This window comes from Gymnoscopelus microlampas (assembly GCF_963454915.1).
Source record: "Gymnoscopelus microlampas genome assembly, chromosome: 6".
NCBI lineage: Eukaryota > Metazoa > Chordata > Actinopteri > Myctophiformes > Myctophidae > Gymnoscopelus > Gymnoscopelus microlampas.
Genome location: NC_139943.1, coordinates 47,645,462 through 47,670,741, shown reverse-complemented (window position 1 = coordinate 47,670,741; position 25,280 = coordinate 47,645,462). Strand labels below are relative to the sequence as shown.

At 42.5% G+C, this 25,280-nt stretch overlaps 1 protein-coding gene across 1 annotated transcript in view; it reads right to left on the bottom strand.

Annotated features, from left to right (window-relative positions):
* The window catches only part of LOC311047359 (copine-8-like), a gene marked incomplete at both ends in the record, with an annotated part of 105,666 nt that overhangs the window by 39,209 nt on the left and 41,177 nt on the right, over nt 1-25,280 (bottom strand). The window contains 2 exons of the mRNA XM_084060049.1: nt 4,454-4,530; nt 19,659-19,698. Coding sequence (XP_083916175.1) covers nt 4,454-4,530; nt 19,659-19,698 — 117 coding nt within the window. The remainder of the gene's footprint in view (nt 1-4,453; nt 4,531-19,658; nt 19,699-25,280) is intronic.

Genomic DNA, 25,280 nt, shown 5'->3' with positions numbered 1-25,280 from the left:
AAACCTATCACTGATTCAGTCACACACACACACACACACCCATGTGATAGTATCCCATATCCTATGTGGTCCTATTAGACCAGGGGTCATGCAACTTTGATGATGGAGAGGGACACTATATTTTCCACACTCACTCCAGAGGGCCACATTGCATATACTGTCGGGCAGACACCTCTTACTCCGTATTTTAACCTTTTTTCGTAAATTAATGGCGTACTTCGCCATTCTATGTCACACCGATCTACAAGCTCTTACAGATCTGCTATTTTTGCTACTTTTGAATTGGAATCCTGATTTTTTTTTTTTTGCCATTTTTGAATTGGAATCCTGAAAAGTTAATTTTTTATTTAATTTCAAATGCATTTAGTTATACTTATGTTAACTTTATGAACTTAATTACAAATACATTGGACATTGAAAAAGACAATAGAATTGTAATACTAGTCATAATAAGCTACTAATATAGACTGTATATATTATATAGAAGTAATTAAAGCGGGTCATGTTTGCATGTTTGGAATTGTAACAGCTGAAATCAATAACATATCAGTATTCCCCGATATTAACCTGCGGGCCGCATTAAGTGAAGGTGGGGGCCGTACGTGGCCCCCGGGCCGCCAGTTGCCCATGTACGTATTAGACAATAGATGTACAGTATGTATGTCATTCTCGGTGGGGAATGGCCTCTGCCAGGGCTGTGCAGTGTCACCTACTCTTGTTTTTGATATTCATGGACAAGATCTCAAGGCGGCAGTTGTGGAAAAGGTACACGGTTCGGTGGGCTGAGGACTACTACATCACTGCTTTTTGCAGATGATGTGGTCCTGATGCCGTTATTGGTCTGTGACCTCCGGCTCTCGCTGTATTTGTTCGCAGCCGAGTGTGAAGCAGCTGGGATGATTATCAGCAGGAAACCGGTGGAATGAGACCCTTCCCCAAGAGAAGGAGTTCGAGTATCTCAGGGTCTTGCTCACGAGTGAGGAGGAGAGGATGGAGCGGAAGATTAGCCAGAGAATTGGAGCAGCAGGAGTGGTATTGTGGTCACTGTACCGCACTGTTGTGATGAAAAGAGTTAGAAGGAAAAGCTCTCGATATACCGGCCAATCTTCGTTTATACTCTCACCTATGGTCATGAAATGTGTGGGTCGTGACCGAAAGAATAAGATTGTGGATACAAGCGGCCAAAATGATTTTTCTCAGGCGGGTGGCTGGCTGCTCCTTCACGTGGAAAGGAGTCAGTTAAGATGGTTTGGAAGTTGGAAGGGGTATTCCATCCAGTTATCATCATGTCAAATCCTCCCCCATCCTTGGACAACATGATGAGATAGATAGTTTGTCAACTAGAGGAACTGGAGGACAGACAACCCCCCCACCCCCCTTAGGAGATCAGAAACGTCTCACATGCTAAGAAGATGTAGAGGGCTTTGCTTTTCGCTGGGTAGCTTAAAAGGGCTAGTGTACCCTGTGGCCACTTTGTCACTTAGGGGGTTACTTAAGGCCGGGGCCTATTCACTAACATCCCCCCCTTACCCTTTGGGTAAACTATCCCTTTTAGCTGCAGATTGTTTACAACATTGTTGTTTACAACATTGACATTCACCGCCTCTGCTTTGCTATTCATCTCTGTCAGAGACAGACACAGACAAACGGACAAAGAGAGTACGCTCTCATCAACATCTCTTGGCTCATATTCATGTCGCGCTCTGTTTCACTTCAAAGACTGCCATGCCATCTGATGTAAAAAAAAAAGGGCTCATGCTCAATTTCGATTCATCACTGTCAAATGAACCGGAATTCCAAATCTAGTACTGAGCCATTTGGTATTTATGGCAGAGGATGAGGATTATGTGATGCTGATCACGGTAATGAAATGTGATACAAAGCAGCTCAAAGTGTTCTACATTAAAGAGTGAAGAAAACAGGAAACATAATCAAAGGAAACAACCATGAAAAACAAAGTACTTTGTATTAGAAAACAAAAACAAAAATTCTTAAGTACAGCACAAGTGGTTCCAAACTTTCTTGGGGGCCAGCACCTCATTATCCAATAACCCCCCCCAACCCCCACCCCATCACACTGACCCAAATTAAATGAGGTAATACCAAAACACACACACAAACACGCACACGCACGCACATGAAAATAGCAGATCTACAAGCTCATACCGTAATGCTCACAACGCAACACATTTGCCTTTGGGTTCTTTAGGGTTCTAAATTCTGGATTAGCAGCAAAAACCTGCCCCAGGTCCCTCCCCAGGAGATTAAGAACAAATTAATATTGATGCCTCCTGATGATACAAACATAACTGACAACATAGAAAACTTTGCAGATTACAGATACATTTGAATGACGGTTTAGATTGATGTGCGTGCGGCTTCTTAGAGACATGCAGACATCATGCATCGTGGTTACATTGTAACATATTGTATTATAAACTGAACACAGCATGGTACTGTATAGTGGCCCATGAAAACATAATACTTTACTGAAGAATAAACATATTTACACATATACCAATTTATGTAATGATTCATGAGGCATCAATATTAATTTGTTCTTAATCTCCTGGGGAGGGACCTGGGGCAGGTTTTTGCTGCTAATCCAGAATTTAGAACCCTAAAGAAAAGATTATCATTGAGACGACCCTCTGCTGGGGCTGATTGGCAGGGTGCAGGTTGCAGGTAGGGGTGTCACGATTCACTTACCTCACGATTCGATTCAAAATCGATTCCTAGGGTGCCGATTCGATTAAAATTGCGATTCTGCGATTAATTGATATTCGATTCTGCGATTTATTGCGATTTTCTACCCCAAATCACTTTGCTTTAATTATACTAGAACATTAGATCATGTCAGGCAGTCTTTCTGACATTGATTTCAGACAAATTGCCAGTGAAAAAGGTACTAACTTATAAAAAATAAATAAAAAAAAAACATTTTTTTTTTCAAAAAATCGATTTTAATATTTTGAATCGATTTTTAAAATCGTGGCATTAAGAATCGCGATTTATTCATGAATTGATTTTTTTTGACAGGCCTAGTTGCAGGGATCGTCAGGGAGAATGGAGCACACCTGGATCTATAAATAGTTGACTTTTTCTCAGCAGGGTGCCTCTGTTCACATGGTTACTCTCTTGGTTAACACCATATAACCTCCATGCTGCTCATACATGTCCATCCACACATTGCTTACACACTGATACTCTCTACATTGACTGATCCTGTGGTTATTTTGAGTTTGCTATACTTTATGGGTTAATAAAGACGTTTTGGTTGTTATGTGTCTCATTGTTATGTGCCTGTGTCTCCCATAAATGTGAACCAGCTTTTCGCTTCCCAGTACACTAGCAAATTAATTCAAGTGCTTTACAGAGAGCGGGGGAACAGATGATTTATTGTCATCGCCTGTCTGATTAAAAAGCGAATGCCTTCGTCTTGTTTTAGCTAAACGTAGGTGACACAAGTTGCAACAGCGTACCATGGTGCTTAGGAACACATAGGAGAAGATCTGCCTCCCTATCGCACGCACGCACGCACGCAGGCACATGCCTGCCTTTAGTAAGTATTCTCATTGTAGCATGGGCTCCTGGACCATTGCGATCTGATTCTATACAACATTGAAAACCTCTTTGCACGCTCCCAGAGGAACAGTGAGCAGATTGGGAGTGGAGTCGCCCAGACAGACTTGCTGTGAACACGTGCATGGTCAGCACCAGATTCAGAACGGTAATACATACAGTAGTTGTCCAACTAAAACCAGTGTGCGCCTGATGTCCCATACTCACAGACGTCCCTTCACATCTTAACAGTGAACCGCAACAAAATAATAGCCTTAAGCTATGTACTGTAGGTCTACACCATAGCAATAGTCGTGACAAACCAAGGACAACACACAACGCTCTACATGCTTCGATTAGTGAATGGGTCAGCCCCACCCCAGATGGAAAGCAACAGGCCATGTGTGTTGCGACCAAGCAGCGTGTCTTTTTTACAGAATAACGTTCACAACAGAAAGTGAAGGAGTGAGACGGGGGAATAGGAGAGAGGGAGGGAGAGAGGGGGGGAGAGAGGAGCTACTGTACCTCAATGCTCCATAAGTTGTTGTTTTTTTCTTGCGTGTTTTTACCCATCTGCTCGAGCCGGATGTATATTTTCTACTGAAGCTTACCCAAACCCGCCCGACCCACGGGATTATGGTTTGTGCTGTGCATCACTACAAGGGACATAACCTATGTGAATGTTAGTGTGTGCATGTGGCGCGGGGCGTGCGCACATGCGTATGTATGCATTTGTGCAATTGTGCAGTATGCTGTACACATGGGTGCTGGTTTAATGTGCAAAGGTGCATAGGTAATGTCTGGGTGTTTATATATGCATGTACAGTATGTGTGTGTGTATGCATGGTCTGACGTGTGTGCGTGCGTGCATGTGTACATGTGTGGTACTTACATTAAGGTTTTGTCCATGCGGCTGCCCATGGAACCTACTATCTCGCCAAGAGTGCAGAATGCCTGGCCCAGAAAGTCCTGCACACACACACGCACGCACGTGCAGGCGCGCGCACACACACACACACACACACACACACACACACACACACACACACACACACACACACAAAGAGATTAGCTCTTTGACTGCCAGATAATAAAACAGTTTGCTAATCCACAGCCAGCGATTTTTAGTTTTCCTTACCTTTTCAACTAGTCACAGAATATTTATCTCCAGTATGATTGATCCCCCGATCGTTGCTAAACACGGAGGGTTTCTCGTTCGCTTGTTATAGGCCGTTCAATATAGCATGTCTCGTCAAAAATGCAGAGGAAATCCAGGGAAGCGAGAAAAAGCTGTTTGTCCAAATCGAATAACAAGGAAGTGAATTGTGGAAGAGATCTTGCGATCTCGTGATCTCCTGGAACTGTGTGGCTGAGAATGAAATGGTCACTCATGTATTAGCTGTATGAGCCAGTCACTCATGTCTAGCGTAAAGAAAACACAAAATCTCGTCATTCTTGTCATTGGCAGTCAAAGAGTTAATGTGAGAAGAAAAACATTCATTATTGTCTCCGCCAGGCCGAAGGCGTGGCCGAGAGACTATGTTTTGCCCCCTGTCCGTCCATGTGTGTGTGTGTGTGTGTGTGTGTGTGTGTCCATCTGTCCGCCTATCTGTCTGTGAACAGAGCAGAACCTCTGCCCTAAATCTTTCACATCGGCCTGTTATAGCGCCACCAGGAGGCCGATTTTTGCATAACACATTTTTTGACATAACTCCTACAGATTTTGTACAAACATCACGCAATCAGAGTGGTATCAGGTGACTTGGAAGCTACAGCCAAGTACTTAATTTGCAGTACTTACTGCAAATTAGATATCTGGAGAGAGTGTGCCACTAAATGTTATCTCAAAGGTTAGGTAAAATGAAACATTGCCAGAATATTTATAATTAGAAGTGCTCTTGAAATATTGGCAGAGGCGCTTGTTTAATATCATTTTGATTACACCTGCATAGGCTGCATATCCTGTACACTAGCATCCCTGAGATATTGAAATTAGTTAAGTTGATCTTAAAACTCCATCCCAGACTACATCTTCATCCTCATTGTATTAGCCTCAATTGGTTCTGAGTGGAGAGAGTACCAGATAAGATATTAAAATAGTTTGCCTCGATTACGATTAGTGAACAATTATTAAAAAAAATAATAATAGTGAAAGTAGCTGATCTACAACACGGTGTGATGTGATGCGTTGTGAGCTTGTAGAAGAAAAGTGTTGATTCATTGATACAAAATCTGCTTCTCAATTAATTTATTTACCTACATACCGAGCAATATTAAGTCTGTTTTTGTTTATGAATACTGGTTTCGATATTGTCGGTTAATTGCCAAGCCCTAAAATGTGTATGCTTATTGTACCCAAATGTCATTGAAATTACTTTTCTGAGGTTCGTGATGTACTACACAGTTATTCCACAGAGGAAGCTTCACTGATGTTGTACCATGTAAATCCTTTTATACTCCTATTCCAATTATGCGGAGTGGGTCGCCCGCGAGCGTTAAGTTAATTAGCTTTATTGTTTAAGTCCTCCATAAATAAGAGCTGGCTGAATAGCAGCTGCACTGCACCTAATCATAAATAGTTGAGTGTAAACAAAGACTCACAACTTTACAAGTGTACCACTTCACTCCACTTAATACATTGTTCTCAAAATATTCATCCAGTCTCTACTGTTGCAAATCCAGCCCAGTGCAGCAGTAACACAACATCACAGTTTGTAATGTGTTAACCCATTTAGACCTGGAAAATATCTGTGCCATTGGATTTCTTTGGCTATTCAAAAATAGCAGATATACAAGCTCATAGCGTGGTATTCTGATCTGCAAAATATTTACTTCCAGGGACCCCCAGAAGCAAAGAATTGAGTTACAAATGTTAACAAATGTTCATGATTTTTCAAAAATAGCAGATCTACAAGCTCATAGCGCGGCACTCGGTGCCGCGCTATGAGCTTGTATATCTACTCTTTTTGAATAGCCAAAGAAATCTTAAAATTACAGAGATGCGTTCCCGGATTGAATGGGTTAAAGGTGCAGTGATATTTTTTGTTAAAATAAGTGTTAAATAGCTCTATATTCTGATAGTAATCATCACCATAGAGTGTTTGTTAAGTAACAGGGGTCTCTCCACCTCTTTAGTAAACAGAAAATTTCAGGTTGAGATACTGCAACAATTTGTTCATAGATAACTCTCTCCTGATTGGATGAAATTGGCAACCCACCTGAAAAATGTAATATCACTTAGCCTACCTTTAACCTATAATGATATGACCCAAATAGGGACGCCAGGGTAAAAGTGGCAACATTGTTCACAATGTGTCACTTGTGAGCCTGTGGCTTAGGCTATTTTCACTATTTGTAGTACAACAAATAGGTTGAAGTGGTTAATTGTCTAGAGAAAAAAACAACACAACCAGGTGCTCACAGGAGAAGTAAGCCTTGCCGAGCCATGTGGCCCATAGGGCAGGGGCCTATCTCCTGTTTCTGTAGCATGAGGCGGCTTGATGTACAAGTATATCCCCCAGCCTGGCCAGCCATGATGTACAAGTACACCCCCTGGACATGACCCTAGTATGTCACAGGGACTTACCCCCCAATCTAACCCTTGATGCTGTGTGCCAAGCAGGGAGGCATTGGGTTCCATTTGTAGTCTTTGGTATGACCCACCCGGGGAATCGAACCCCAACCTCCCAATCTCAGGGCGGACGGACACTCTAACCAAAAGGCCACTGAGCTAAAGAACATTTTTTTTAAATACACTGGGAAGATTTTTTTTAAATGTTTGGTCCCTGAGGCAGACCAAGGACCAGATGGGGGGATTGGGATTTACATCTCCACACTGGCCTGGGAACGCCTCGGGATCCCCCAGGAAGAAGTGGCTAATGTTGCTCAGGAGAGGGAAGGCTGGAGCTCTCTGCTGGAACTGTTGCCCCCGCGACCCGACTCCAGATAAGCGGTTGAAGATGGATGGATGGACATTTCATAGTACATTTTCTAGTTGTAAAACTTAATTATAAGTCTTAATGAACTATAAATCTCCAGCTGGGTGTGTGATATAGTTTTATGCAGGCCTCCTTCAGTTTACGCTAACAGCGTCTGTAAATGGACGAAGTAAACATTTATGTAGTGGTAGATTAGTGCAGTTTTGAAGAGGATGAGGCATGACCTCAACATGTAATTCTTTGTTGCTATTAACATATGGGCCGGCTAAATTCAACACTGAAAATTGTTTCCATATGTCTCATTTGTGCACAGTTAACACAGTAAAATCCCCTGTTTACGTCTAGATTTAAATTAACAGTGAGGATTTTATCTGTGTCTCTAATTAAAAAACAGTGTTCCATTAAGTGAATACAGCGTTTTATGGTAATTTCAGAGGCCTTCAACTATCAGATGAGCAAGATGTGCTGTACAATATGTTAATTAAAGAATACATTTCCAGTATCAACTAGGACTATCAACTAATATGCTGATCATTTGGGAAACGAGAAGAAAGATTAAAACATGATCACCCTAGAGCAGAGGGCTATTTTACAGAACCACATTACCATTGCTTCATTTATACATTGGCAGTGATTTTAACCAGACAAAGACAAGTCTCTGCAGGACATTGGGAAAATACATCAGTGAATATCACTGAATTTCACTGGCGGCTCTACTAGATAGTGCACATGCCGCATACCTTAGGACCAGAGCCAATCATACTGTGGGATAAAATTGGGCTCATTATTTCTTGGCTCTCTTTCTCCATAATTCACATCTCTTTCCTCTATACTAATAGAGCAGGAATTAGTTTAAATAATCCATGAGAATACAAAACTACAATAGAGACGTGAACAGTGTCATGACTTCAAGGGACACACAGTTAACCTCATAGAACCGAGGAGGATCCACAGACCTTAATGAGACCTCACCGGCGCAATCTCTCTCCCTCCGTCTTTCTGAGAGGCTCACATCTTCCCCTGCAGGCATGCGTGTACAGTATCTGCACAGGGTATAGGAACCGTATGTCGGGAGAAGAAACATCTGCTGTTGTGGGAGGACGACGGCATCCTCCGAGCCTTGGAACTTATACAGTAGCTGTCAAGTGAGATACTGTAAACGAATGCATTCATTCGCTTCGTGTTATTTATAGCCAGGATGTGAGAGAGGAGAAAGATCTGTATTCCATATCTCAGATCCCCCACATCCTCGGTGATGACAGGAAGCACCCAAGCGTCCCCCAGTCCTCATTCTGAGAGCAAATCGCTGCACTGACAGTGTTGGTTTGTGCTCAGAGTTAGACCCCAAGGGCATGATGGGTTGGGGTCTTTGACTGAGGGAAAGCAGTATGACTGGGGCTGGCATTGATGATATAATGTATGGGTAACTATATGGATTGAACTCTATATGGGCCAAGGATCAAGTCCTGCAAGGCGGTGTGTGTGTGTGTGTGTGTGTGTGTGTGTGTGTGTGTGTGTGTGTGTGTGTGTGTGTGTGTGTGTGTGTGTGTGTGTGTGTGTGTGTGTGTGTGTGTGTGTGTGTGTGTGTGTGTGTGTGTGTGTGAGTGTGTGTGTGCCTTCTCCTTTTACCAATGTCTTGGGGAAAAACAATGCAATGTGTGGGGAAACTGTATGACCAGAACTTGGCCACTTTCTGTGTGTGCAGAGGTTGAAATCTGATGTCTACAGCTGAAGGTGGTGAAGACAGTGGATAGGAACGGAGATGAGCAGCAAAAAATGGAGCTGGCCAGTAATCATACTCTGGGGCCTGGGGTATTTTGGTGGCTAACAGAGCTACAGTAAGTTGTATGAAGGGAACTTTGAGACATGGCCTCACTGTCACCTTGTTGTGTTTGAAGTGGAAGGGTGGTCTAACGATCAGAACACCTAATCACTCATGTTTACTAATAATAGGCTCTATGCACGGCAGCCATATTGGAAAGAAATTGGGCCTCTTCCTTACTTCCTTCACAAGTGTTACCAATGATACTAATGAAGGCGCTGTTCCATTTAGTGTACAAACCTTTTAAATTTAAAAAACCCCATAACTCTGAGAGTGTACAAATGGGACCAAATAGACCCTTACGGGTCCATTTGGTTCCATTTGTACACTCTCAGAGTTACACACACGTAATTAGGGTCCATTTGGAACCCCCTCAAGGAACCATGAGGGTTCCTTGAGGGGGGTGCAGCTGGAGTTGTTAGTGTGCTTTCTCTGGAGAAGACTTTGGCTCTTTGTCCTCTCCAGACTGGCTGGTTTCATCAGAGAGGCTCTGAACTGTGTCAGCCTGTCTGACAGCTAGCTGTCCCTAATGCCACCTGTCCCCGTGTCTGTAGCACAGCTCTGTCTTTGTGGACCTTTCTGTGTGATGTAGCTTCACATGAACTGGAAACATTCAACAACGTAATGTCACATTAAAATAAACACTAGTCTCTCAACACTAGTGAACACAAATGATGTTTTCTTAAAGTTTTTAAAGCTAATATAAGTTGAAATAGAAAAATATACATATATATATATATATATTACAAATATAATATATGAACCCATTAAGACCTGAGGCCGATTCTACAAATGCCTTCTAAACCAGTAGTTCTCACACTTTCAAGATTTTTCAAAAATGTAAAAAAATAGCAGATGTACAAGCTCGCAGCGCGGCACGAAGTGAGCTTGTATATCTGAACTTGGAGATTATTTTTTTTTTTACATATTTTAAAAAATACCAAATAAGTCTGTAGTACCCCTAAAATGCAAGTTTTCTCTTGTCTCACCCCCTTGGTTGCCAAATTGAATCTCAGATAAAACTGTTAAAATTACATTTAAATCTACTTTCTTTTGCATTATTTTGTTCATAGATGTCTCTTGTAGATGTGGAAACATATGTTTTAATTAACCTAATATTTTAAATAAGTATTATTATGCAAGCAACCTGTGTCCCACAACTTGCATGCAACCCTGTTACCTTAAACCTTTTAGCATGGTAAAAGAAGAAGAAAAGTGTGAGTCACATGACACACTAGAAGTGACATCATCAAACACTTTCCTAACATCATGGGTAGAGCAAAGGCATCTCCTCTCTTCTATTATTCATATTTTTATAACATTGTCAGCCTTACTTGAATGTCTCAACCTACCTCACGCAACCCTGTTATGCATATTTCCAGAATAAGATAAATACTTGACAAAAAAAGATTTACTTATTTATTTATGTGAGTTTGTCCTCTTGGTAAATGCTAACATCTAGCTAAACAGATAGCTTCTATTCCTGAGAAAAAGCTAACATTAGCATAGATTTGCAATCCTGTTACTTGCAGCCCTGTTACTTTTACTTGCAGCCCTGTTACTATAACACATATAAAACATGTAATAAAAAATACCTTTGATGCCTGAGCTGAGCTAATCAAGCTTTTGATAGTATATTAACTATTATTGATGAATATATAACAGAAAATTGTCAAATAGAAGGTTTTTTTCCCAGAAATTCGGAAGCCCAAATGTCCTCCAATTCTGGAATGACCCATATGCAAGCTGAATACATTATAGTGTAATAATAAATATATGCTGTAAAACAGGCTGTATGATTGGTAACACCTTAGTGAACCATCTTATGTATGTGGACGATTTGGCTATACTTTCTCCTGCTGGGTTCCAACAGCTGCTGCATACATATATGCTCTCAGTATGGTGTTGCATCTGATGTGAAATATCATTCTAAAAAGAGTGTTGTTGTGATATTCAGAACGAGAGGGGATAAAGATCGTTCCTTTCTATCTTTTTTATCTGTCAGCCAGGTCAAACGTTGTCAAACAGTGGTGCAGTGGTGATTTTATCTTTGGTGGTACGCTATTTTAATGACGTCACGCGCACGTCGCTTAACACCTACACTACAGGATTTAGCAGGTCACGCAATGGACCAATTGACATACATCCAGGCTCATTCCTACGTTAATTCACAATGGTGACGCTCAGCTCACGCGGCTTTTGTAAGGGTTGTTTTTGATCGATGCATGTGCGCGCAATGAGCAATGCAACACTGGTAACAAAGCTAAGTATCTGGGGCATTTTCTAACAGACCAACTGACTGATGATGATGATGATGATGATCTGTATATACTGTAGGCAGCGCTGTACATTATATGCTCAAGCTAACATGCTGGGTTGAAAATTACACTCTTGTTCAAATGATGTGAAGGTAAACCCAGGGGTGTAGTGGAGGGCAGTGGCGTCCCCGAGATTTACACTTAGGGCAGGCGAGATCCCCCCCCCCCCCCCCCCACCTCTATTACCCCCAAAGAAGACATTTCAACTCAATCGAAAATCGGCGATCGAAAACCGGCGAAAGTGACCGTTTTTCAAGATGTTTTCGCTATTATCTCTGGAACGGAAGGTCCAATCTGCGGTCCAATCTGGTCAGTTCAAAGATTTTTGGATGCGTGACTTTGAGGACATTAAGCACGCAATGACACCTTTTCGGGTTATTTGTTTTTTTTAGGGGAGGCAAGATCTTAGTTGGGCAGGCGACCGCCTACCCTGCCTCTACAGTGGGTACGCCACTGGTGGAGGGGGGACGCGGGAGAGAGGCGCTCCCTCACTTCTCTAACTGCTGAAAAATATATTTTTACATTTTTATGAATTTTTATTTTATTTTTAAAATGTTTAAAGAAACTATTTAAATGTTTTAATGATTTGCACATTTAAAAGCAACTCATTTGTAACAACAGCATAATATTGGGTTGTCCAGGTGAGATTTAGAAAACCCTGTGGGGTTTACAAAGTTAATCTCACCTCATTTAACAAATACAGGTCAAATACATTACACCTAGCGCGGCGCAGAGGGGCGGACGGGGGGCTTCAGAGGTGCGCTCCCCCACTTCCAAAATTAGCACTACAACACTGGGTAAACCTCTTCAGAGCATATTGTACTCCCCTGTACACTGCCCCCCTGTGGGTTAACTTCAGGAAGGCAAGCAGAAATACAAGCTCAAAAATACATGATGACATCATTGCTCCCCCTATAAGCGGTGAGGCTCGGCCTTAGAGCTCCTTCTTACCCCAAGCACTCTTCCTCGCTTATGCAGCCAAAAATGTGTTTCAATGAGTCACACATTATAGGTCAACTATTTGGAAACTCCCATGAATTACCCAGAAGACCATGCAACCAGCCAGCTCTGGAGGCACTGAATTCCCTCTACAAGGGAAAAACTCCCCTATGGGAGTACCCTATACCGGGAGTTCACACTTAGAACCGAATGTGTCAATGAAGGTTGTCAAACCTACAGAAGCGAGCAAAGGCAGCAACTTGCTGCTGCACATAATGTCCTGTACACTGATGCCCTAAAAAAGGGCCCAGGACGTCACCATTCCCCAGCACTTTCATACCCGCGTGTTCCAGAGGCTTGGAGATGACATCTCCAAGCCAACACCAATGGTAAGTCTCTCGAGGGGATCAGATAAAACCGGAGCAACCTATCAGAAGCTTGCTATGGTCTGAAATAGGCGTGAACTACAGTAGGCTTACACACAAAGGTGATGATGCTGTTTCAGATATTTTGTACACACCAAGCACAAAAACGCTAAGAGACAAAACACTATCACTGAATTCAGCATAAGCCTGGAGGGGAGACTGAACCGGTACTTCACATTTCCTAGAGATCATTAGGTCTTACGCCACATATCACCTAAGACCATTATCACCATTACATGATTAAGTACAGTATCATGAGCTATACTGTTACTATATATGAACGTTTCAATACAAACAAATGCAGTTTTTTATTTATCATTATCATTACTTTTTACTTTATTGTAAAGCCTGTATCACTGATTATAAATTAAGCTAAACGCTAACAACACATTTTTCACAGCCACTTATTTCTATGGGTTGTGGCCTTGTGGGACCATAACTTCCAAAACATTGCATCATACTCTGGGGCCTGGGGTATTTTGGTGGCTAACAGAGCTACAGTAAGTTGTATGAAGGGAACTTTGAGACATGGCCTCACTGTCACCTTGTTGTGTTTGAAGTGGAAGGGTGGTCTAACGATCAGAACACCTAATCACTCATGTTTACTAATAATAGGCTCTATGCACGGCAGCCATATTGCAAAGAAATTGGGCCTCTTCCTTACTTCCTTCACAAGTGTTACCAATGATACTAATGAAGGCTCTGTTCCATTTAGTGTACAAACCTTTTAAATTTAAAAACCCCCATAACTCTGAGAGTGTACAAATGGGACCAAATGGACCCTTACGGGTCCATTTGGTTCCATTTGTACACTCTCAGAGTTACACACACGTAATTAGGGTCCATTTGGAACCCCCTCAAGGAACCATGAGGGTTCCTTGAGGGGGGTGCAGCTGGAGTTGTTAGTGTGCTTTCTCTGGAGAAGACTTTGGCTCTTTGTCCTCTCCAGACTGGCTGGTTTCATCAGAGAGGCTCTGAACTGTGTCAGCCTGTCTGACAGCCAGCTGTCCCTAATGCCACCTGTCCCCGTGTCTGTAGCACAGCTCTGTCTTTGTGGACCTTTCTGTGTGATGTAGCTTCACATGAACTGGAAACATTCAACAACGTAATGTCACATTAAAATAAACACTAGTCTCTCAACACTAGTGAACACAAATGATGTTTTCTTAAAGTTTTTAAAGCTAATATAAGTTGAAATAGTTACAAATATAATATATGAACCCATTAAGACCTGAGGCCGATTCTACAAATGCCTTCTAAACCAGTAGTTCTCACACTTTCAAGATTTTTCAAACATGTTAAAACATAGCAGATGTACAAGCTCGCAGCGCGGCACGAAGTGAGCTTGTATATCTGCATTTTTTGAATAGCCAATGCTAAAATCTAAAATTATACAGATTATTTCCCGGTTTTAATGGGTTAATATAAGAAGGGAGACGAGTTTGGTGTTAAAGTATATGCAAGCTGAATACATTATAGTGTAACAATAAATATATGCTGTAAAACAGGCTGTATGATTGGTAACACCTTAGTGAACCATCTTATGTATGTGGACGATTTGGCTATACTTTCTCCTGCTGGGTTCCAACAGCTGCTGCATACATATATGCTCTCAGTATGGTGTTGCATCTGATGTGAAATATCATTCTAAATAGAGTGTTGTTGTGATATTCAGAACGAGAGGGGATAAAGATCGTTCCTTTCTATCTTTTTATCTGTCAGCCAGGTCAAACATTGTCAAACAGTGGCGCAGTGGTGATTTTATCTTTGGTGGTACGCTATTTTAATGACGTCACGCGCACGTCGCTTAACACCTACACTACAGGACTACTACAGTTGGACCAATTGACATACATCCAGGCTCATTCCTACGTTAATTCACAATGGTGACGCTCAGCTCACGCGGCTTTTGTAAGGGTTGTTTTTGATCGATGCATGTGCGTGCAATGAGCAATGCAACACTGGTAACAAAGCTAAGTATCTGGGGCATTTTCTAACAGACCAACTGACTGATGATGATGATGATGATGATCTGTATATACTGTAGGCAGCGCTGTACATTATATGCTCAAGCTAACATGCTGGGTTGAAAATTACACTCTTGTTCAAATGATGTGAAGGTAAACCCAGGGGTGTAGTGGAGGGCAGTGGCGTCCCCGAGATTTACACTTAGGGCAGGCGAGATCCCCCCCCCCCCCCCCACCTCTATTACCCCCAAAGAAGACATTTCAACTCAATCGAAAATCGGCGATCGAAAACCGGCGAAAGTGACCGTTTTTCAAGATGTTTTCGCTATTATCTCTGGAACGGAAGGTCCAATCTGCGGTCCAATCTGGTCAGTTCAAAGATTTTTGGATGCGTGACTTTGAGGACATTAAGCACGCAATGACACCTTTTCGGGTTATTTGTTTTTTTTAGGGGAGGCAAGATCTTAGTTGGGCAGGCGACCGCCTACCCTGCCTCTACAGTGGGTACGCCACTGGTGGAGGGGGGACGCGGGAGAGAGGCGCTCCCTCACTTCTCTAACTGCTGAAAAATATATTTTTACATTTTTATGAATTTTTATTTTATTTTTAAAATGTTTAAAGAAATGATTTAAATGTTTTAATCATTTGCACAATTAAAAGCAACTCATTTGAAACAACAGCATAATATTGGGTTGTCCAGGTGAGATTTAGAAAACCCTGTGGGGTTTACAAAGTTAATCTCACCTCATTTAACAAATACAGGTCAAATACATTACACCTAGCGCTCCCCCACTTCCAAAATTAGCACTACAACACTGGGTAAACCTCTTCAGAGCATATAGTACTCCCCTGTACACTGCCCCCCTGTGGGTTAACTTCAGGAAGGCAAGCAGATATACAAGCTCAAAAATACATGATGACATCATTGCTCCCCCTATAAGCGGTGAGGCTCGGCCTTAGAGCTCCTTCTTACCCCAAGCACTCTTCCTCGCTTATGCAGCCAAAAATGTGTTTCAATGAGTCACACATTATAGGTCAACTATTTGGAAACTCCCATGAATTACCCAGAAGACCATGCAACCAGCCAGCTCTGGAGGCACTGAATTCCCTCTACAAGGGAAAAACTCCCCTATGGGAGTACTCTATACCGGGAGTTCACACTTACAACCGAATGTGTCAATGAAGGTTGGCAAACCTACAGAAGCGAGCAAAGGCAGCAACTTGCTGCTGCACATAATGTCCTGTACACTGATGCCCTAAAAAAGGGCCCAGGACGTCACCATTCCCCAGCACTTTCATACCCGCGTGTTCCAGAGGCTTGAAAGGAGGCTTGGAGATGACATCTCCAAGCCAACACCAATGGTAAGTCTCTCGAGGGGATCAGAAAAACCGGAGCAACCTATCAGAAGCTTGCTATGGTCTGAAATAGGCGTGAACTACAGTAGGCGTACACACAAAGGTGATGATGATGTTTCAGATATTTTGTACACACCAAGCACAAAAACGCTAAGAGACAAAACACTATCACTGAATTCAGCATAAGCCTGGAGGGGAGACTGAACCGGTACTTCACATTTCCTAGAGATCATTAGGTCTTACGCCACATATCACCTAAGACCATTATCACCATTCCATGATTAATTACAGTATCATGAGCTATACTGTTACTATATATGAAAGTTTCAATACAAACAAATGCAGTTTTTTATTTATTATTATCATTACTTTTTACTTTATTGTAAAGCCTGTATCACTGATTATAAATTAAACTAAACGCTAACAACACATCTTTCACAGCCACTTATTTCTATGGGTTGTGGCCTTGTGGGACCATAACTTCCAAAACATTGCATATACAAATTACATCTACTTCCATTCCCTTAGTGACAGTAAAACAAGTAATAACTAGATAAAGTGCTCCTCGGAGCACAGGTCTCCGCCAGGTCAGGTATGTTATTCTGGCCTCCTGGTGGCGCTATAATAGGCCAATGTGAAAAGGGTGCCATTTATTCTTAGTTCTTTCACGGCAATCAGACACAGCATTCATGATTTGAGGCATTTTGTTCCAAAAATGTGTTTAACTAAATCAGACCTGCTGGTGGCGCTATAACAGGCCAATGTGAAAAGGGTGGCATTTCTTCCTCGGCCTAGTGGGAATGTGCGTGTGAAATTTCACGGAAATCGCAAGCTGCGTTCATGGTTTGAGGCAGTTTGTTCAAAACGGACCAATCCTGCAAACTTTGGATGGCAACCTTAACCAATGAGGATGGAATATGGGAAATCGGACAGATCAGGGTTGATCACATGACTATAGAGATACTGTGTACTGATTTGCATGACGTTTGGTTAAAAACTAGGAGTAATGTGAAAAAATGGGTTTTGCACAAATCGGACTCCTGGTGGCGCTATAACAGGCCCATGTGAAGAATTTGAGGCAGAGGTTCTGAATTGGCATCCAGGGAGTGTGTGTGCACAGTTTCGCAGCGACCGGGCCAACGGTGCCGGAGATTTGGTGGTAACACATGGACAGGACGGACGGACGGACACACGGACGGACGGACGGACGGACGGAGGGTAAACTAGAAAAAGTGCTCCTCGGAGCACAGGTCTCCGCCAGGTCACGTACGTTATTCTGGCCTCCTGGTGGCGCTATAATAGGCCAATGTGAAAATGGTGCCATTTATTCTTAAGTCTTTCACGGCAATCAGACACAGCATTCATGATTTGAGGCATTTTGTTCAGGCCAATATAACAGGCCAATGTGAAAAGGGTGGCATTTCTTCCTCGGCCTAGTGGGAATGTGCGTGTGAAATTTCACGGAAATCGCAAGCTGCGTTCATGGTTTGAGGCAGTTTGTTCAAAACGGACCAATCCTGCAAACTTTGGATGGCAACCTTAACCAATGAGGATGGAATATGGGCAATCGGACAGATCAGGGTTGATCACATGACTATAGAGATACTGTGTACCGATTTGCATGACGTTTAGTTAAAAACTGTAGGAGTAATGTGAAAAAATGGGTTTTGCACAAATCGGCCTCCTGGTGGCGCTATAACAGGCCCATGTGAAACATTTCTGAAGGTTCTGAATTGGCATCCAGGGAGTGTGTGTGCACAGTTTCGCAGCGACCGGGCCAGCGGTGCCGGAGATTTGGTGGTAACACACAGAGAGGACGGACGGACGGACGGACGGACGGACGGACGGACGGACGGACGGACGGTAAAACATACTCTCTCATGGGAGTATGCGAGAGAGTATTTGTCTCCGCCAGGCCGCCATGCCTTCGGCCTGGCGGAGACAATAACACTGTTTGTTTACATCTGTGTATAATTTTAAGTACTGTAATGTATAGAACTACATGTGATTTGACTTGCAGAGGAGGCTGGTGCTGAATTCATTCTTGTATGAAACACATACAATCATGAAACTTTTTAGAAAGCGGGGCTTGGGGGTATGATGTGCGATTCAGCTCACACAAAACCTCAGCACATCCTTTCACATTAAAACTTTTATGATGCAGCCAAGATCATTTTGTTCCCACTTGCGTAACTGACACCTCTTAACTGTCAGACTGATGTTGGGATGATGAACAGCAAATCAAGCCTCTATTGGTCTGAAGAAGACAGACTCCTTGGCTGTGTGGTATTTCTGTGAATGTGTTACTGATTAGGGAGCGGCTACTGTATGACACCCCGGCTACACCAAAGAATATAAAGTATGGGTGCCTTGTGCGCAACCCGTGAAAAGATTATCACGCATAAATTCTGCTACACCAGGAAACACAATTGCACACAAGTTGTTGCAGGACTCGAGAAACATTGACCATTTATGAATATGTGTGGGTCTTGATAGGCTATATCATAGCCTTCACATGTTAGTAGGCTATTGATAATAATAAATAATTTGTTCTAATAAATGTAACTTTTATGCAATCAGAGAATCTTTTATAAACATCCCTTGTGCCGTTTAATCACATTCACAATCAAGCAATTTACTGGTTTGGCACTGCATGTTGCTTATTATTTCTTCCTTATTGAGAGAGAGAGGGGGGGGCCTGTCAATTACAGTTTATGGAACACATTTATTTCTGGCGTCCTGATAGACAAGATGATTAGGCTATTACTCCTGTAGAGAATGCTCATGTGATTTGATCAGTTTGGAGTCTATGGTTGGGATGAACTTGGGAGCTTCCCCAGTGTGCAGTTCTCAAGCTGCTTGGCAGAGAGGAGAATGGAGAAAAGCAACAGTTTGCGGGAGCAAAAAGCCTTCATATGAATTAACTAATAAATGAATTAATATCAATTTCAAATTGATTAGGCCGACATCATTTCAGCTTGTTCAGTTAACATTTTGCTCGATGAACAAAGTGATAGTTTGCATTCTGCAGTGTTTGATTCTTCCAATTGTTTTGAGGAGTAGAAACAAAATAGCTTTCCTGACAATGATCCCTGAAAGACATACTGAACTATTCAATATATGTATTTTTGGAAACAATATACGCGCATATGGGGAATACACACTATATAAAATAGACTAAAAATAGGCTCACAATATCTGTGCGTCTATTGTAGCCAGTATCATTGACATCAATTGGAGCTTCCCAAACTCACAGTACGTGTGCAGTAAATTCCACGCATGTACACGCCTTGTGTAGCTCAGCCATTAAGGGAAGAGGAGAGGATACTCACATGTTTAGAAAGATTGTCGCTCTTGGAGTCCAAATCATACCTGGGGAGATAGTAGACAGACAAGGCACAGCATTGATTAGTGTGCGTAATGTTCCTTGTCTTTCTCCATGTGTGCATAATCCTGCTACTGTATGGTACAGTATATGTCTGTTGTATTGTCATACATTATATCCTTACTGCTCTGTATTAGGGGAAATAAGCAATAGTCAATAAAGTAGACCCTAAAGTAAACAAAGCAGACAACCTACCAAAAAAAAACAACTCCACTAAAATCTTGGAATCTAAATTTAACTCCAAACAGCTGTGAGCTCATTTCAAATATCAAAACCAAGAGTCATTATTTACAAAACTTAACAGGGCAGTCGGTCAGTATGCAGCAGTCGGTTCAAACTGACCGACATCTTCAGAGCACCATATTCACCATTTTAAGGGGGGGAGGGAGGTTATTATTAATGCCAGAACTGATTAAATAATGGATTAACAATAATTATTCACTTTAAAATGAAATTAAGCTACAAAGTGATTTTTAACACAGAAGTGGAGACTTTGGCCTACGGGTGGCACTAGAGCAGCGGTCTTCAAAAGGGTGTTCGGGACCCCTAGGGGGTCCTCAGAGTTATTACAGGGGGTCCGCCAAATCTTTGTGTTATAGGATTTTTTTTTACATTAACCACTTGAACACTGGCATCTCTATTCTGAGGCGTTATGAGCTCGTAGATCGGCTATTTTTGGCAAAGAGGTTTGGAGTAGAGGGAAAAAAGAGCTGACTAAGTACAGAGTGATAGGTCAAGTTTAATAAGTATTGACGCTTTAAGTGGTTAATGTCTGAAAATATACATTAATAAAGAAGATACAATCCGTCAGTGTTAGCGACTAACACTAACACTGACGAAGGCCTGCGTGCCGAAACGCGTCTGTTTGGTAAACTGCTGCTGCGGATTACTAAAAAAGACTCCTAAGACTTCTACAGAGAATTTGGATTGTATCTTCTCTATTACGTATTATCCGAATCTCCACCCAGTATATTTTTGAACGTTTCCACTTCCAGACAGTCTTCAAGTTGAGCGAGCCTTTTCCCTTGAAGTGAAAATACACATTAACGTGAATCCAACATACACTGATGATAGAGCTGTCCAACAAGTCTATGAAGCTATCTATGAAATCTATGAAAACATTTAATCTGCAACACAATTGTATGTAGTGGGGGGTTACCTGCTTCATCTCCCTCTCAGCTAAGGGGTCCTTGGCCTGAAAAACCTTGAAGGACCCCTGCACTAGAGTCACCCAAATCAGAAGGGTTCATACTGCAATTAGATCACGAAAGATCTTCTCTGCAAAACTGATAGAGCAACAGGAAAGATCATGGGGTCACTCAAATGCTTAAGGCTAATCTTCCCAGGAGCATGAAAGTGGTCAGAAGGCTTCATAGGAATCTGCCCATTAGATTTGGATTAATCTTGTATGGAAGTGGAACGTGTGGCCTAATGGTACTGTAGTACTAGATGGGTCACCAAAGTCAGTACGGTTCATCCTCCAGGGAGCATAAAAGTGCACAGCAAATTCCAAGGCAATCCAGCCAGTATAGATGTCATAGCTGGGGCTAAACCCCTGAGTACAGGCTTCTACAGTAGATCCTACAGTCATCCACCTGCTTCGGTAGCAAACTCTCGGATCTCCAGGTAGCCTCTGCAAGTACATGCATGCGCTAATCTGTTATGCCTGATTTATACTTGGCAGCGCATTGCCTTGCACCTAGAAAATAGCAGATGTACAAGCTCACTCACATCGCGTCGTTGTATATCTGCTATTTTGGGTGCGCGGCGCGCCACTGGCACGCAACTAAATATAAAAAAACAGGCTTTACTCTCAGCGGTTTCACGTGTGCATTAATGCACCTGCACGAGCGCGAGTGCGCTGACAGTGCAGTGGAGTGTGTAATGCAAGCAAAAAAACAAGCCTGCACTCTTCTCCTTCCACAGACAGCGTGTCATGTAAGATAAGGAGAGATGCTCGCACACTCCGAGACACAACACTGAACACTCCATCGTCGCACTGCCAGATCAAAAGACTGGCGGACGAGTGGAGGGAAGAGTCTGCAGCAAATCCAATCGCATGTTTGCCCACAAATGTACGGTAACTAACTCCACGAGAGCAAGAGAGACGAAGGGGAACACACTTCCTGTTATGCAACCAACCGACGGTGAAGTGGACAGGTGCGCCTCATGTTCCATTCTCCCGGCAGTCTCCTCGTCTTGACTCAGTAACGCCCCAAATGTTCATAAATGATTCATTTAGGCTCGTTTAATAAGACAGAAGATGCACAGGCTCACCCCCCCCCACACACACACAGAAATAAAGACACACTGGAGAGGGCTTAGCAGAGAGCATGTCCCTCGGTGCCGTGTACTGTATAAGTGCACAGTTGTGCCGTGTGTGGGTGGCTGTGTGGGAATGTACCACACACACAACCACTGGGATTCGAATCAGTGTGCATGTGCAAGTGGATGACATAAGCATGCTTATACAGAGGGACAGTCTTGATATCTCTTAGTGTTGTTCTGCGTGTGCGTATACGTGCGTGAGTGAGTGAGTAAGTGAGTGCATGAGTGAGTGCGTGAGTGAGTGAGTGCGTGCGTGAGTGAGTGAGTGAGTGTGTTAAATAAATCGAGCCTCAAATAATTGTCGACTTCGGGAGGGAAGGGGGGCAATACATTGTACATATACGTCTGTATTTGATTAGTAGGTGTGGCTAACACTAATGTCAATTCAACCAAAGCAGTGTGTGCTGACAGTCTTTGATACACCGCTGCGCAGCCTACAGTACACTACGTTACGTCACTTCTGAATGACAGTGACATCACTGCGTCCAGGCCATTTACAAACTGCTATTTTTGAAGGTCGCGGAACTGAGGCACTAGTGGGATTAATGTACCGGTAGGCTACATAAGTCATAATGTCATGTTTGACAACATTCAAGTAGAACTATCAGGAGGCATAATGTCGGTCAAATGATGGGTCACTCTGCAACAGTTTAGCTTTAGTTTTCCACCTGGCCAAGTCAGATGACCTCTGAGATGTGGAATATTAGTTCACATACTCATACTCACATCACCGTAATAATCCTAAAACGGGAGCGAAAATATATTTTTTTTTAAAAGTGGGCCCAGCGGCCCACTGGCCTAGCGGCCCAGCGGCCCAGCGGGCATTTGCCCGGTACGCCAAATGGCCAGTCCGCCGCTGCCGTTTCTAACATTACATACATTATGTGCATCATGTTCTATGTGTAATATTATAACAGTTGAATATAATCGAAAATCGGCCAATGTTTAAGACTGAAATTCTGTTGTAATTTCTGAAACCAGTTGATAGCCCTATAGTGTATGTGTGCGTATTTCTGTGTGTGTGCGTGTGCGCGTGCGTGTGCGTGTGTGTGTGTGTGTGTGTGTGTGTGTGCGTGTGTGCGTGTGTGTGTACATGTGCATGTACAGTATGACATCATTGGACCAGGTATTGTTATGTTCTGTAATGGTAAGGAATCGGTTTGTCTATATAGGCCAATGATGAGTAATGACAGGGAGTGACGTGCACACAGGGACAAGGGGAGAGACAGTCAACAAAGGAGCACAGAATATTGGCACTGGTTCCATTTCCTAAAGGTTTCACAGACACATTGACTGAATGATCAGAGCGGTGTTGTACATGGTTACACAAATCAGTTATGAGCATTGCCAATTACTCATTCTCTAAGGATTACCATTCACTAGAAGACTTTGAAAAGACTTACGTAGGTCTCTATTTTAACAGCGGAACTTTGTGCCATTGTGCCATTGTGCATGGTCTTAACTTGTCTCTGATGTCATCAGTATATGCCCACTCGGATCGGCGGTTCTAGACAACCGGATATGGCCATATAATGCAGTATATGCCCATATACTATATATATATATCTGACTCAATGCCGGGCACCACACTCCCTCTGTGCCTCGCTGATGTCAGTTCTATATATGGGTATACCCATATATGGGCATAGCGGTCGAATTGGTGGTTCTGGACAACCGGTTAACGGCACTGTCAGCCCATTGATAGGACTTGCTATACTGTAGGTGTGGCAGCGAGGCTCGCATTGTGGTGGGACGGAGCCAGCTGACTGCATTTTTGCCCTGGTGTGGCTTTCAGTTTGCGTGGGGGTACGTGCTGGTGAGTTGGGCTAGGGTCTAAACCCCCTTCAAATTCAGATTAATATAATAAGTTAGAAAAAGGCAGAGGCAGATCTTAGGAGTAAACATAAATACAGATACAAAAAGTGTTCGCATCATAGAGTAGACACACATGCCTCCCCCCTTTTTATTGTACATTTTTATATATTTTTAGTTTGAAAGTTGAATTACAGAGGCGGATGCTGGTATACTACCATCTATGTACTTAAGTAGGCCTTCACTTATTGGTATGGATACACCCATTTATTTTTGGTTTATTTTGTTCTAATTTAGTTTATTCTGTTTAATTGTATCACTGGGTGCATACAAGGTGGTTTTAATGTCCCATGAACGAATTGGAATAAAATTGTAAAACAAAAAATTTAAATAAAAACGCCCGTCGCTCAACAGCCTTTATCCCTAAAAACCCTTCAATGGTGTGAGGCTGTTATAAATTCCCTTCTCTTTTGTCTTGAGTTTCATGTTACGTTTGTTTTGTTCAGGCACCATTTTGGGCAGCTAAGTTTTCCACTTCAGTCAGGCCTTTAGTTAGCCCTGCGCGTGTTGGGGTCCTCAGTGTTTACATTGAACTCACGTTGAGACGGTCCGCAGCGTCTCACGTCCCTTTATTTGTATGAGTGCGTTCATGAAGAGTAAGTTACTACTGTATTGCACAACTTGTATTAATGCTTAATGCTGCTATGTATGTGTAGAGAATGTTGTGTAGGGTACATGACGTTTCTGAGGCCATATGTGTGTGCATTTCTGTGCTGCTGAGTTGGTTAGCTCACATGCTAATTTAAGCTAGCCTGGCCAGCTAGTTGTGGTCAGTGGCTATTCTATTAATTGTAAAGTCATTTCATTACCCTGTGAATTGTTTGTACATCTTAACTAAATGTTAATTCATATACATGCTGTACATTATTAGTGATGTAGCTAATTCTTTTATTGTGATAATTATTTCCAGTAGAAATAATTGTACATTTGTTATTTTATTCTGTTTACAGAACTACCACTCAATACAGTCCTTTGCTATTCATATCATCATCCTTCATCCAATCTGCCATTCCCATGTACTGCTGCAATCTTTATATAAAGACAAACAAAGTAATTCTGGAGTCCACGTCTGCTCTTTTACCGGAGTAACTGTCCTGGGTGAAGAGGTCCCAGCAGAAATATTTATAACAAAGAGTAATCTCCAATATTGGTCCTTCGAGCCGGATTATCTTTATCCACGACGGTACCATGGACTCCCAGAGAACATTAACAGCAGCCGGAGATGCAGCACAACTACAGGGAAGACTGCGACAGTTTCCAGCACACCTGCAAGCCTATAAGGTTAGCTTGCCACAGTCCCTCATGCCTAATACTGCCTCTTCTAAAGACGACAGCATGAAGGCCAGCGTACAGCAGCTGCGGTCACTCA